General features: G+C 43.7%; 1 protein-coding gene across 3 annotated transcripts in view; it reads right to left on the reverse strand.

Moving 5' to 3' along the window:
- The window catches only part of MALRD1 (MAM and LDL receptor class A domain containing 1), a 305,716-nt gene that overhangs the window by 95,957 nt on the left and 195,814 nt on the right, over window positions 1-13,945 (reverse strand). For 2 of the 3 annotated variants that reach the window (XM_075271657.1, XM_075271658.1), the window contains 3 exons: window positions 10,082-10,210; window positions 7,752-7,901; window positions 889-1,046 (listed from right to left, as the gene is read on the reverse strand). In XM_075271657.1, the coding sequence (XP_075127758.1) occupies window positions 889-1,046; window positions 7,752-7,901; window positions 10,082-10,210 (437 nt within the window). The remainder of the gene's footprint in view (window positions 1-888; window positions 1,047-7,751; window positions 7,902-10,081; window positions 10,211-13,945) is intronic. The other variant, XR_012715476.1, reaches the window with a different exon arrangement.

Consider the following 13,945-nt stretch of genomic DNA (forward strand, 5'->3'; position numbering starts at 1 on the left):
ATATTCGTTTCAAGTAGCCCCTCAATATTCGACTACTCGAATCGAATATCGAACCCTATTATAGTCTATAGGGGGAAATGCTCGTTTCAGGGGTAGGCAACGTTCGATCAAATTATACTTACCAAGTCCACGAGTGAGGGTCGGGCTGGATCCTCCGTGCAGTCTTCTCCTTGCAGCGCCCACGCGACATCTTCCGGCTCTTCATTCACTCTGCCAGGCATCGGGCCTGGGCAGAGCCGACTGTGCATGCCTGCACTACAAGCGGACATGCGCAGTCGGCTCTGCCCAGGCCCGATGTCTGGCAGAGTGAATTCAGAGCCGGAAGACGCCGCGGGGAAGCTGCACGGAGAAGACTTCTAAAGGTAGGAGAAGAACCAGTGTTGATTGGCCGACTGTATAGCATTCAGCCAATCAATGCTGGTTCTGCATCGAACTTTTACATTTGAATAGCGAGTGGTACTCGATCAAGTATGAGTATTTCGAATACCGTACTATTTGATCGAATACCTACTCAATCGAGTGCTACTCGCTCATCTCTAGTTCTGATATTTACACACACGAAAAAGTATTTGGGCTGTGAAAGAAACTTCCTATGTAGCACCAGCATCAGCTCACTTCTCCCCCTTCCCTCTCCATAGATTTCTATAGACACACATAAACTGATGCATGTGATCTATAGTCCATCTCCCGGCACATATAGCAGAGATGACAGAGTGAAAGTCAGTTTAATAGGGAAGGTGAGAGGAAGAAACAGACCAATAAGAGGAAAAAGAAGCATGTCTCTAAGATTATTACAGAGTTTTTACTATTGATTTACATAAAGTTTATTGCAATGACAGTGACCATTTCAGAGAATGTAATTTTACAAATTTTCTAAATCCTATGCACCTTTAACATCCCAGATTGTGGCGGTCCATATAGGTAATACCAAAACCGAACTCTGCACTGCTCACTGGTGGCAGGAAACAATTGGCTTGTAAATATCTGTGCAAAATCTCCATCTTTTTGTTTGACTGCATTGGCATAGAGAAAGTATCTTCCATTACCTGTTCAAGGAGACAATAGTCATTTCCCCATATTGAATAGCTGGACAGTAAGGGTCACACGGCACAATTCATAGAACCTCAAAAATTTTGCTTCAGGAATTTAGAGGCAGAATGTTTCCACTTTACCAAATCAGATGCGGAATCTGCCTCAAAATTTGCAAATTCTTTGAAAATTCTTTCTGATTGAAATGACTGAAGGCTGTTTTCAGGTGGAACTTGGGGAAGATTTTGAGAAAGAATCTGCCTCAAAATCAGCTTCAAATTTCTCCATGTAAACATACTCTTAGGCGGGCTTGGAGTAGTCTCTTGTGCCAGAGACTCCAATGTAGATGTGAACCTAGCCTAATGATGGAATGGCTCAGGACATAAGGTTCCACTCGCTTACAAGAAGAAGAATTTTGAAAATGGTGAAAAGTGCAGCTTATTTGGATGTTGTAGTTATTTGGATTGACCTACGTTGGACGAATGGAGTCCTATCGATACATTTGACGTATGTGTTGGGAGCTGTCCCTGCTCTTACACCCAACGTAGACTGCAAACATACTGGAGACGTGTCCTTACTCATTCTATGGCTTTCTAAGATTACGGTCACACTAGCATTGTGTGACCCTTCGGGGATTCCATCCTCCATTCCACTTGAAAAATGCAGAGAAAGTTTTGCAATCAGGACTTTTCCCTCTGTATTTATCGGGTGGAAACTAGGCAGAAACCCAGCAGACCCCATTATAGTCAATGTGAGCCGCGGTTGGGTTTCCATTTTTTGGGTCAAAGAACGGGAATCCCAATGTTAATGTGAACCAATGAGGAATTGAAAACCACAGCGTATCATATACACCACATTATATTTAGATCTATATTAGGTTTGGAGGCCTCTTGCGTCTTCCCTATAATCCATTCCCGTAGACATGGAACTATAGTTTGCAGAACCGGCTTTGTCCATGTCTAATAGGTATATAACACTATTGTTTAGTGATATGTATCCTATGGGCAGGTGATGTGCACACGATGCCTGGAATTCTTATAATTATGACTTTGTATCACCCTAAAGATGATATATATCTTATAATTATCACTTATGACTCTCATAATTGGGTCTCCTTTACATAATGATGACTATAGAAGTCAAAACTAGGTATTTATATTACACAATGGGGACTTTATCCCTCATAATTCTCAATTATTTCTCACAATTATAACAGATTGTCTTCTAATTATTACTTTATTCTCATCATTTTGACTTAACATTATAATTATTTTTTTTCTCAGAATTATGTCCAATAAATCTTAAAGCAACACAGTTATTTTTTTTTCTTTCATCATATTCCTACAATATATATCCAATATTCCTCCAATATATAAGTTACTATTACCTGATTTAGTCATTGCTTTCTATCTGAAAATTCTTGGCATCCTTCTCTTCCACTGAATCTTTGATACTATTGTGACTAGAGATGAGCGAGTAGTATTCGAAATACTCGTACTCGATCGAATACTACTCGCTATTCAAATGGAAAAATTTGATGCAGAACCAGCGTTGATTGGCCAAATGCTATACAGTCGGCCAATCAACGCTGGTTCTTCTCCTACTTTTAGAAGTCTTCTTCGCGCAGCGTCCCCGCGGCATGTTCCGACTCTGAATTCACTCTGCCAGGCATCGGGCTTGGGCAGAGCCGACTGTAGATGCCTGCACTACAAGAAAATGGCCGCTTTGACTGTAAGCGGCCATTTTCTTGTAGTGCGGACATGCGTAGTCGACTCTGCCCAGGCCCGGTGCCTGGCAGAGTGAATTCAGAGCCGGAAAACGCTGCGGGGAAGCTGTGCGGAGAAGACTTCTCGGAGGATCCAGCCTGACCCTCACTCGTGGACTTGGTAAGTATACTTTGATCGAACGTTGCCTACCCCTGAAACGAGCATTTTTCCCCCATAGAGTATAATAGGATTCGATATTCGATTCGAGTAGTCGAATATTGCAGGGCTACTCGAAACGAATATCGAATATCGAACATTTTACTGTTCACTCATCTCTAATTGTGACCAAATGGGACTAGAGATGGGTGAAACTGTCAAGATTTGTTTAGGGTTTGGATTCGGTAGCTCGGGTATGGGAATTAAATATTGGTGTCTAAGGTTCTGAAAGAAAAGCCTATAGGTTCCTGGACTATCCAAAATAATACCAGTGAAAAAGAAGAGGTTGGACTGCTATAAAACAGTAGAGGGAGACCTCCATCATACATATAAGGGTAAGTTCACACGATGTAACGTTGAGCATGATCTGGCACGTATACACGTGCCGGTAGATGACGGTAGATTTCAATGGGAGTTAGGAGCGTATACGCCGCGCCCCACTCACAGGCACAAAATAACACGGCGTATATGCTCCTAACTCCCATTGAAATGAATGGGAGCATTTTGAGCGCGTCATCTGCCGGCACGTGTATACGTTCCAGATTGCGCTCAACATTACATCGTGTGAACTTACCCAAAGAGGGAAAGATTAGTAACTCCAAGCTTCAAATTGGTGGGGGTGCTAGGTAGGAGGACAGGTAAAGAAGGCACAAAAGATTGCCTGCTGCCCAAATATGTGGGTAGAACTCTATCTGGATCTCTACCCATCCATACAGCCTAGTGATTCTTACTTTATATGGTGTTGGGCTTGGGTTGTGTGTCATCGGTGTTGTTTATCGATTCATAGAAACTTGGAATCCGTGATTAAATTTGGTGGAAGGGAAAATCCCCCCCAAAAAAAATTCTATCTACTAATGTCTGGCTGGACGATAAGGTCCTTTAGAGTGTTTTCCCATTAGAGTCCTTGGCTGTGTTAACCTATGGTATCTGCAACTGGTTCTACTGCCTCTAAGCCAGATTCATGGCTGGGGGAAGTCATTTTTGGGCCAGAATTCCCCCAGATCTCTGCAAGTCTACAGACCTTCCCATGTGTTTTCAATACTGAATGTTTGACTCAATGAAGGTTGGGACAAGGAGTTGTGTTTTAGGTAAAAATGGCAAATGAGGATCTACATGTTGGGTTAGGGGCAACCTCTGACTCGATTTACTCAAGGCATGAAGACAAAAAGTTACACTAGCTCATATGTGGAGTCTCTACCCTTTCATACTACTGCTATGGATATCATGGAAAGTTTTTTTAATATTTCAATCTAATGTATCTACATTAACAAAAAATTGTCTTAGTAAGCCACGGCCTGGATGTGTCCAACAATGTCAACGTAGTGAAAGAATAATTTATTAATTCAGACCTCGGGTTCCTTACAAGCCCATTTATCCACTCGACTATCGTAACGTATTTTGAGGGAATATTTGCAGTGTTGGATCTATAAACTGCAAACATCAATACATCCAATATAATTTTTTTTTTCCATTTGAAATCACTTCAGCCCTCTTTTGTGTTTTTCTGCTTTACACTTCAAAGAGAGGTAATCCTTTGAAGGACAATTTACAATTAGCTCGATAATATGGTGACATTGACTCCGGTACTTTGTGGGTGAAGCCAATTACTTTCTTTTCATGTTTCTTCACTGCAAAATATAGCATTCTCCCTAATTTTTAAACATTTTTTATTTAACAACAGCCTTAAATTTTTTTGGATTAATGTTTCTAGATAGATAGATAGATAGATAGATAGGTAGATAGAATCAGGATGTGGGGGGGGGGGGGCTGGGTGATTGGCATAGACACCAACTCCAAGGTAACAGTGCAAATGTTGAGCTTTATTCAGTTCCACAAACAGTGGTACAAGCATACAAGATAGTAAAAACCTCCTAGGTGGCTTTCCAGCCAAGCTCTGACCCAGTCTGCTAGAAAAGCAGACTTCTTATGCCTCGCTAACGAGGACAAACATGAGACAACTAGGTTCCCATAGGAGTGTCCACAAGGTGTGGACTGGAGGGGATGAGAATGACAAGTCCCACTAGCAACCTACATGCCATTCCCTAAAAATCCAGCCCAGTACACGGCACTTAAATTAATTGCTAAGAAGTCAACTCTCTGAATTTTTATCATCTCACCCACCAGAGCAATCTGGGTGAGATGTACATCCCTTCCAGTATTACACCAGCCAGGGGCTTACATAAGATATTGAAAGTCAACATGCAAATAGAGTAGGTAAGGCCTCATGCACATGACCATGTACGGCTCTGCATGAGCAGAGCTAGCCGTATACGTGGGCACTTCCCATTCACTTCAATGGGAGTGCTCGTAGTGAAAAAAGCAGCCCATTCATTTCTATGGGGAGCGCTCGTATGCCGGCTCCCATAGAAATGAATGGAACTGCTTTATACGCCGCTGATTCTGAACGTGTTTTACGTTCAGAATAAGCTGGCGTTTACTCTGTGTGAATGAGCCCTAACACTGTCAGGGCTCCTAGGAACCTATCTATAAAATATAGTGTATAACACTGTCAGGGCTCCTAGGAACCTATTTATAACACATAGTGTATAACACTGCCAGGGCTCCTAGGAACCTATCTATAAAACATAGTGTATAACACTGTCAGGGCTCCTAGGAACCTATCTATAATACATAGTGTATAACACTGTCAGGGCTCCTAGGAACCTATCTATAAAACATAGTGTATAACACTGTCAGGGCTCCTAGGAACCTATCTATAAAACATAGTGTATAACACTGTCAATGCTCCTAGGAACCTATCTATAAAACATAATGTATAACACTGTCAGGGCTCCTAGGAACCTATCTATAAAACATAGTGTATAACACTGTCAGGGCTCCTAGGAACCTATCTATAAAACATAGTGTATAACACTGTCAATGCTCCTAGGAACCTATCTATAAAACATAATGTATAACACTGTCAGGGCTCCTAGGAACCTATCTATAAAACATAGTATAGAACACTGTCAGGGCTCCTAGGAACCTATCTATAAAACATATTGTATAACACTGTCAGGGCTCCTATGTATCTATCTATAAAACATAGTGTATAACACTGTCAGGACTCCTAGGAACCTATCTATAAAACATAGTGTATAACACTGTCAGGGCTCCTAGGAACCTATCTATAATACATAGTGTATAACACTGTCAGGGCTCCTAGGAACCTATCTATAATACATAGTGTAGAACACTGTCAGGGCTCCTAGGAACCTATGTATAATACATAGTGTATAATACTGAGTGCTCCTAGGAACCTATCTATAAAACATAGTGTATAACACTGCCAGGGCTCTTAGGAACCTATCTATAAAACATAGTGTAGAACACTGTCAGGGCTCCTAGGAACCTATCTATAAAACATAGTGTATAACACTGTCAGGACTCCTAGGAACCTATCTATAAAACATAGTGTATAACACTGTCAGGGCTCTAGAATAATAATTAGTATCAAGCTATGGGCCGCTCCATGTTGTCTTTTTCTCCTTTTTTCTAAAGCTTCATGTCATCCCAGACATACTGGATGATGATGAGATCAGGGCTCTATCTGTGGGGGCCGTATCATCACTTCTAGGGCTCCTCCTCCAAAGGGCAAAGCACACACCAAATATTGATGGGATTTACATTTTTCTTCATTCACTTCATTTTGTTATTTGACAAAAATAAACTATTAACCCTTTTATTTTTTAGCACATTTGCAGTATTTTTCCATGCCTGTCTAAAAGTTTAGGCCAAAACTGGATGTGCTACTAATGAACCTCATGCCTTCCATAAATACGAAAAAAAAAAAAAGATTTGGCCTTTTGAAGCAGGATATGCAGAGATCTGAGCCCCTGGCTGACTTTTTGGAGAGGGAATAGATGGTCCTGGCTTCCTACAAAGCTTATGTGGTTTACAATCGCCTCTACCTAATTAGTTCTCAAGGACAAACATGTTTTGCGCCAAAGGTCTGACACAAGTATGTGATCCAAATACAGAAAATAAATAGAAGGACGCAATGTTCTCCTGTTTTTTCTGAATCTTTTGTTCTTCGTTCATTAAGTGGTCAGAAAGCTAATGGTATGCCGGGAATAGGCAGCGGTACAACTCCCATCATTCAATGTATAACTTTCTGATTCAGCCACAGCGTTTTTGCAAAACTGACTTTGTAAGTGTTTTTGCACCACTTTTACACCACTACTTTATGATTTTTCATTTGTTTGATTTTTTTGTTGTCTTTTTATGGTTTTTTATTAGAGATGAGCGAACACTAAAATGTTCGAGGTTCGAAATCCGATTCGAACAGCCGCACACTGTTCGACTGTTTGAATGGGTTTCGAACCCCATTATAGTCTATGGGAGGAAATGCTCGTTTCAGGGGTACGCAACGTTCGATCAAATTCTACTTACCAAGTCCATGAGTGAGGGTCGGGCTGGATTCTTCTCCCTGCACAGTGTTCCTGCGTCCTCTTCCGGCCTTGAATTCACTCTGATAGGCATCGGGCCTAGGCAGAGCCGACTGCGCATGCGCGGGCATGTGCAGTCGGCTCTGCCCAGGCACGATGCCTAAGCAGAGTGAATTCAGAGCCGGAAGAGGATGCAGGAAGGCTGCGCAGGGAGAGGACTTCTAAAGGTAAGAGAAGAACCAGCGTTGATTGGCAATGTATAGCATTCTGCCAATCAATGCCGGTTCTGCATCAAATCCTAACTTCAAACAGCTAGTCGTGTTCGATCGAGTACGAGTATTTCGAATACCGTAGTACCTACTCGATCGAATACCTACTCGCTCATCTCTATTTTTGATACATCGCTACTTACCCGGTGTATGGTCTGCATTGAGATTATTGTTGACTTTGTGCCGTACAGTCCAATTGAAGTCATTCGTATTGTCCTGCGAGAGATCACATCCAAAATTGATCCGATCTGACTTCTCAAAATTGCAGCTCCCGGGAACGTTGGCGTACTCACCTACGTAGATGGGAAATAATGCCTGCCTTTAATGGGTAAACACATGGGAGAGGTTCACTCAATACGCTCTCAGTCATTTACACAAAAAAATCACTTTGCTATGAAAGCGGGAAGATAAATGCTTAATTCACTTAAATCTACGTCTGCTTTACCCCTCGCTCAAGCAACGCCATCTTCTGCGGCTGGAACCATGTACGATTTCCTATAAGTCTATTAAGGGATTAGCTCATCCTGGCTTAACACATTTACTTAATTTCACAAAGGAATTCCTATTTTTCGTATCAGTACTTGCTTCAGTGCCGTTCACCCGGGTGTGAAAATTCTAAATAAGATCATTTACATTTTAAATGAAATATCCAGATTTTGAAAAATTGAACGAGATTTATGGATGTCATGAAAATGACTTTTTATATGAATTATTTTTATAAGAAAACGACAGATGACGTCATAGGGTACAGAATAATGATTTAAGGGGGGACATGTAAAATATAGATGAAAAACAAATAGTAGGGTTTATAGTGAATGGGACTGAGTTTCTCTTGGTTGCATTACTAAGACAATGGGGCTGCCCAATGTCGGATGAAGGTTCCTTTGGACCACCACATCAAATAATTCTGGAAGCCCATCCTCCAAAAAGCTCTAGGATCGTAGGATATAGACCATAATGCCCTTTACATTTGGGTCTTCTGAAGGACAAATATTGGGGGTCCCATGGGGGATCCTCTGCTACTCTGGTGGGCCAGTTCACTATTGGCTTTGAGAAGTAAACAATGAAGGCAGGGGCATAACAATCATGGTTGCAGGAAGTGCGACCATGACCGGGCCCGGCAAGTTATGGAGCTCGTGGCCAGCTGGAGATACAGCGGTACGACTACGACAGTAGTCGGGGAAAGCCTGGTTCCCAGACTGCTATAGTTATTAGTCCAGGGGAGGTGATTTAAAATAATAAATAGTTATACTCACCTCTCCTGGGCTCAGCGTCCTCTCCGTCACGCTTCCGTCTCGTGACTGAGGGCTTTGATTAGGCCCCAGTGGCCACATGTGGTGCGGCAGGGTAATGACGTCAGTGCGACCTCATGTGACTGCTGAGGACCAATCACAGGCCTCAGCAGGGACGTCGGGAAGATGGCTGAAGATGCTGAAGACAGCTGGGGCCAGGATGCCCAGGAAAGGTGAGGCAAGGTGAGTAGTAGTGTTTGTTATTTTTATTCACCTACCCTGGGCCTCCGATTATTATATTCTGGGGTCTGAGGAGACCTCAGAGTATAATAATGGCACTGGAGTGGAGGGGGCTGTTGGGAGCATTTAGTACTGTGGGAGAGCAACACTTCTGGGCATATAATACTGTGTGGGGGCCACTGCTGGACATATAATACTGTGTGTGAGGGGGTGGATGACACTGGTGGGCATGTAATACTGTTTAAGGGCCACCGCTGGGGGAGGCACTGGGGGGAGGGCTTGGACAAAAATTTGCACCTGGGCCCACAAAACACTTGTTACGCCACTGAATGAAGGGGAAGTGAAACTTGACCAAGCACAATGATCCCTGCTGACTGGTGGGTGTGTAAAAAGTTGGACCTTAGTGGCTAAAGGATAAATGGATACGGGTTCTATGCGTTCGTGGGAAAACGTCTTCAGCATAGACTGTAGCTATTCCATATATATGTATAAAAAAGAGAAAAACTGTCACAACACACCAACAAAAAAACTCCAATAATTTTCCAGGTAATGATGGGAATGGACAGATCCGCTTGTAGGACAGACAAACAAGGACAAAATCCCAAATTAAAGCAGCGATCCAGGAGGTGGTCGGATTCAAAGATTAAAACCTAAATTTTAATCAATCATCTTAACAACAATGGATATGGATCCTCAATGCTTACGCGTTTCAAGCTGCCCCTTACTTAGTTGTAGTACTAAGAGGAAGAGGTAACTCGAAACGCCTATTATGACTAAGCACAAGAAGTATCTTGAAACGTGTAAGAGGGGAGGACGCCATTTCCATTGTTCTTAACATGTTTGATTAAAATTTGCATTTTGATCTTTGTATCCGACCACCAGTTTGTTAGGTCGCCTGTATACTTTGTATACAATAATCCACACAAGAAATTGTTCAATCCATATATATACTATAATGGTAATGGTTGCTATGATAATATTAGAAGACTTGATGTACATACTGCAGTCAGCTTCATCCGACGCGTCCTCACAGTCAGACTTGTAGTCACAGACTAGGTGGGATTCAACGCATTTTTGGTTCTTGCATATAAAATCTGTATCTTTAGGGCATTTTCCAGGCTCCTCTCCAACTGCAACCAACAAGACATTAAAATCAATACCGGGCAGAATCGATGTATGCTTCATTTCATTTGTTGATTTAAGTTTAGTAACACGTTGTTTCCATTAACATTGTGTCATCTCTTTACCGTTATCTGCTCGGTTTTACGACATCATTTAGCCAGACGCGGTCTCTATTTAAGAATTGAAGAACTTTATCCAAATTCTGAATTTTATGAAATACATATTTTAGAAGTAACTGTATCTAAAAATCGTTCGGGACTTAGACCATGTAAAACATAAATGCAGATCGTAAAAAAGACATAAAATTTTGTTAAAATTATTTAAATAGATACACCTGTGTCTAGATCTATATCTATACGGGCGCATGCAGACATAAAAGTAGATCATGATCTATATTTCTGTCTGCATGTTCCGTGCTGACTCCGCGTGGAGAGCACACGGATCCCATTATAGTCTATGGGGTCCGTGTGCTTTCACTGCACACCAGTGCGTTCTGTAGTCCGTCAGGGGTCCCCATGCGGACTCCTCCGAACGGATTACCAACGCAGATGTGAATGAGGCCTTAGGGTGCACCTTTACACTTGTATTAGATAGTTGGATAATTCTGCTGAAATAGGCCAATGCAGGTGACTTTTTGCTAATTTGCATGGGGGCCTTTGCACTCCAAGGAAGGTATCATGGGACAGGCAGTTACTAGACTTGTTGCATTTAATTTCTACCATCAAGATACATGTCTTGTTCTACATTATGAATTGATATCTAGTAGCTTCAAGGGAAATGCAGCAACTACAGGTTTATGAGTATTGCCCCTAGATGCATAAGGATGAAGCTTGCACACATTACCCTGTTCTGTGGTATATGGTGTATAGAAATATTGTATTGCACTGCAATATTTACCGCATCAGTCAACAATGTGAGTTTCATTGTTGTTAACTTATAGAACAAGGTCAGGAGACAATCAAGACTCAAGGAAGTTGCAAGGTGTCTTCTATCTGTTCATCAGATTCAGGACAAGTAAAGTTACTTTCAGCTCCTTACTAGAGATGAGCGAACAGTGTTCTATCGAACACATGTTCGATCGGATATCAGGGTGTTCGCCATGTTCGAATCGAATCGAACACCACGTGGTAAAGTGCGCCAAAATTCGATTCCCCTCCCACCTTCCCTGGCGCCTTTTTTGCACCAATAACAGCGCAGGGGAGGTGGGACAGGAACTACGACACTGGGGGCATTGAAAAAAATTGGAAAAAGTCATTGGCTGCCGAAATCAGGTGACCTCCATTTTAGACGAATAGTGGATTTCAAATCCGGGTCATATGAGAATGTGAACTTTGTGACTATGAGACAGGGATAGCTGTACAGGCAGGGATAGCTAGGGATAACCTTTATTTAGGGGGGAATGTTATTAAAAATAACTTTTTGGGGCTCTATCGGGTGTGTAATTGTGATTTTTGTGAGATAAACTTTTTCCCATAGGGATGCATTGGCCAGCGCTGATTGGCCGAATTCCGTACTCTGGCCAATCAGCGCTGGCCAATGCATTCTATTAGCTTGATGAAGCAGAGTGTGCACAAGGGTTCAAGCGCACCCTCGGCTCTGATGTAGCAGAGCCGAGGCTGCACAAGGGTTCAAGCGCACCCTCGGCTCTGATGTAGGAGAGCCGAGGGTGCACTTGAACCCTTGTGCACCCTCAGCTCTGCTACATCAGAGCCGAGGGTGCGCTTGAACCCTTGTGCACACTCTGCTTCATCAAGCTAATAGAATGCATTGGCCAGCGCTGATTGGCCAATGTATTCTATTAGCCTGATGAAGTAGAGCTGAATGTGTGTGCTAAGCACACACATTCAGCTCTACTTCATCGGGCTAATAGAATGCATTGGCCAGCGCTGATTGGCCAGAGTACGGAACTCGACCAATCAGCGCTGGCTCTGCTGGAGGAGGCGGAGTCTAAGATCGCTCCACACCAGTCTCCATTCAGGTCCGACCTTAGACTCCGCCTCCTCCGGCAGAGCCAGCGCTGATTGGCCGAAGGCTGGCCAATGCATTCCTATGCGAATGCAGAGACTTAGCAGTGCTGAGTCAGTTTTGCTCAACTACACATCTGATGCACACTCAGCACTGCTACATCAGATGTAGCAATCTGATGTAGCAGAGCCGAGGGTGCACTAGAACCCCTGTGCAAACTCAGTTCACGCTAATAGAATGCATTGGCCAGCGCTGATTGGCCAATGCATTCTATTAGCCCGATGAAGTAGAGCTGAATGTGTGTGCTAAGCACACACATTCAGCACTGCTTCATCAAGCCAATACAATGCATTAGCCAGTGCTGATTGGCCAGAGTACGGAATTCGGCCAATCAGCGCTGGCTCTGCTGGAGGAGGCGGAGTCTAAGGTCGGACCTGAATGGAGACTGGTGTGGAGCGATCTTAGACTCCGCCTCCTCCAGCAGAGCCAGCGCTGATTGGTCGAGTTCCGTACTCTGGCCAATCAGCGCTGGCCAATGCATTCTATTAGCCCGATGAAGTAGAGCTGAATGTGTGTGCTTAGCACACACATTCAGCTCTACTTCATCAGGCTAATAGAATACATTGGCCAATCAGCGCTGGCCAATGCATTCTATTAGCTTGATGAAGCAGAGTGTGCACAAGGGTTCAAGCGCACCCTCGGCTCTGATGTAGCAGAGCCGAGGCTGCACAAGGGTTCAAGTGCACCCTCGGCTCTCCTACATCAGAGCCGAGGGTGCGCTTGAACCCTTGTGCAGCCTCGGCTCTGCTACATCAGAGCCGAGGGTGCGCTTGAACCCTTGTGCACACTCTGCTTCATCAAGCTAATAGAATGCATTGGCCAGCACTGATTGGCCAGAGTACGGAATTCGGCCAATCAGCGCTGGCCAATGCATTCTATTAGCCCGATGAAGTAGAGCTGAATGTGTGTGCTAAGCACACACATTCAGCACTGCTTCATCACGCCAATACAATGCATTAGCCAGTGCTGATTGGCCAGAGTACGGAATTCGGCCAATCAGCGCTGGCTCTGCTGGAGGAGGCGGAGTCTAAGATCGCTCCACACCAGTCTCCATTCAGGTCCGACCTTAGACTCCGCCTCCTCCAGCAGAGCCAGCGCTGATTGGCCGAATTCCGTACTCTGGCCAATCAGCACTGGCTAATGCATTGTATTGGCTTGATGAAGCAGTGCTGAATGTGTGTGCTTAGCACACACATTCAGCTCTACTTCATCGGGCTAATAGAATGCATTGGCCAATCAGCGCTGGCCAATGCATTCTATTAGCGTGAACTGAGTTTGCACAGGGGTTCTAGTGCACCCTCGGCTCTGCTACATCAGATTGCTACATCTGATGTAGCAGTGCCGAGTGTGCATCAGATGTGTAGTTGAGCAAAACTGACTCAGCACTGCTAAGTCTGCATTCGCATAGGAATGCATTGGCCAGCCTTCGGCCAATCAGCGCTGGCTCTGCCGGAGGAGGCGGAGTCTAAGGTCGGACCTGAATGGAGACTGGTGTGGAGCTATCTTAGACTCCGCCTCCTCCAGCAGAGCCAGCGCTGATTGGTCGAGTTCCGTACTCTGGCCAATCAGCACTGGCCAATGCATTTCTATGGGGAAAAGTTAGCTTGCGAAAATCGCAAACTGACAGGGATTTCCATGAAATAAAGTGACTTTTATGCCCCCAGACATGCTTCCCCTGCTGTCCCAGTGTCATTCCAGGGTGTTGGTATCATTTCCTG

This window comes from Leptodactylus fuscus, chromosome 4 (assembly GCF_031893055.1).
Source record: "Leptodactylus fuscus isolate aLepFus1 chromosome 4, aLepFus1.hap2, whole genome shotgun sequence".
NCBI lineage: Eukaryota > Metazoa > Chordata > Amphibia > Anura > Leptodactylidae > Leptodactylus > Leptodactylus fuscus.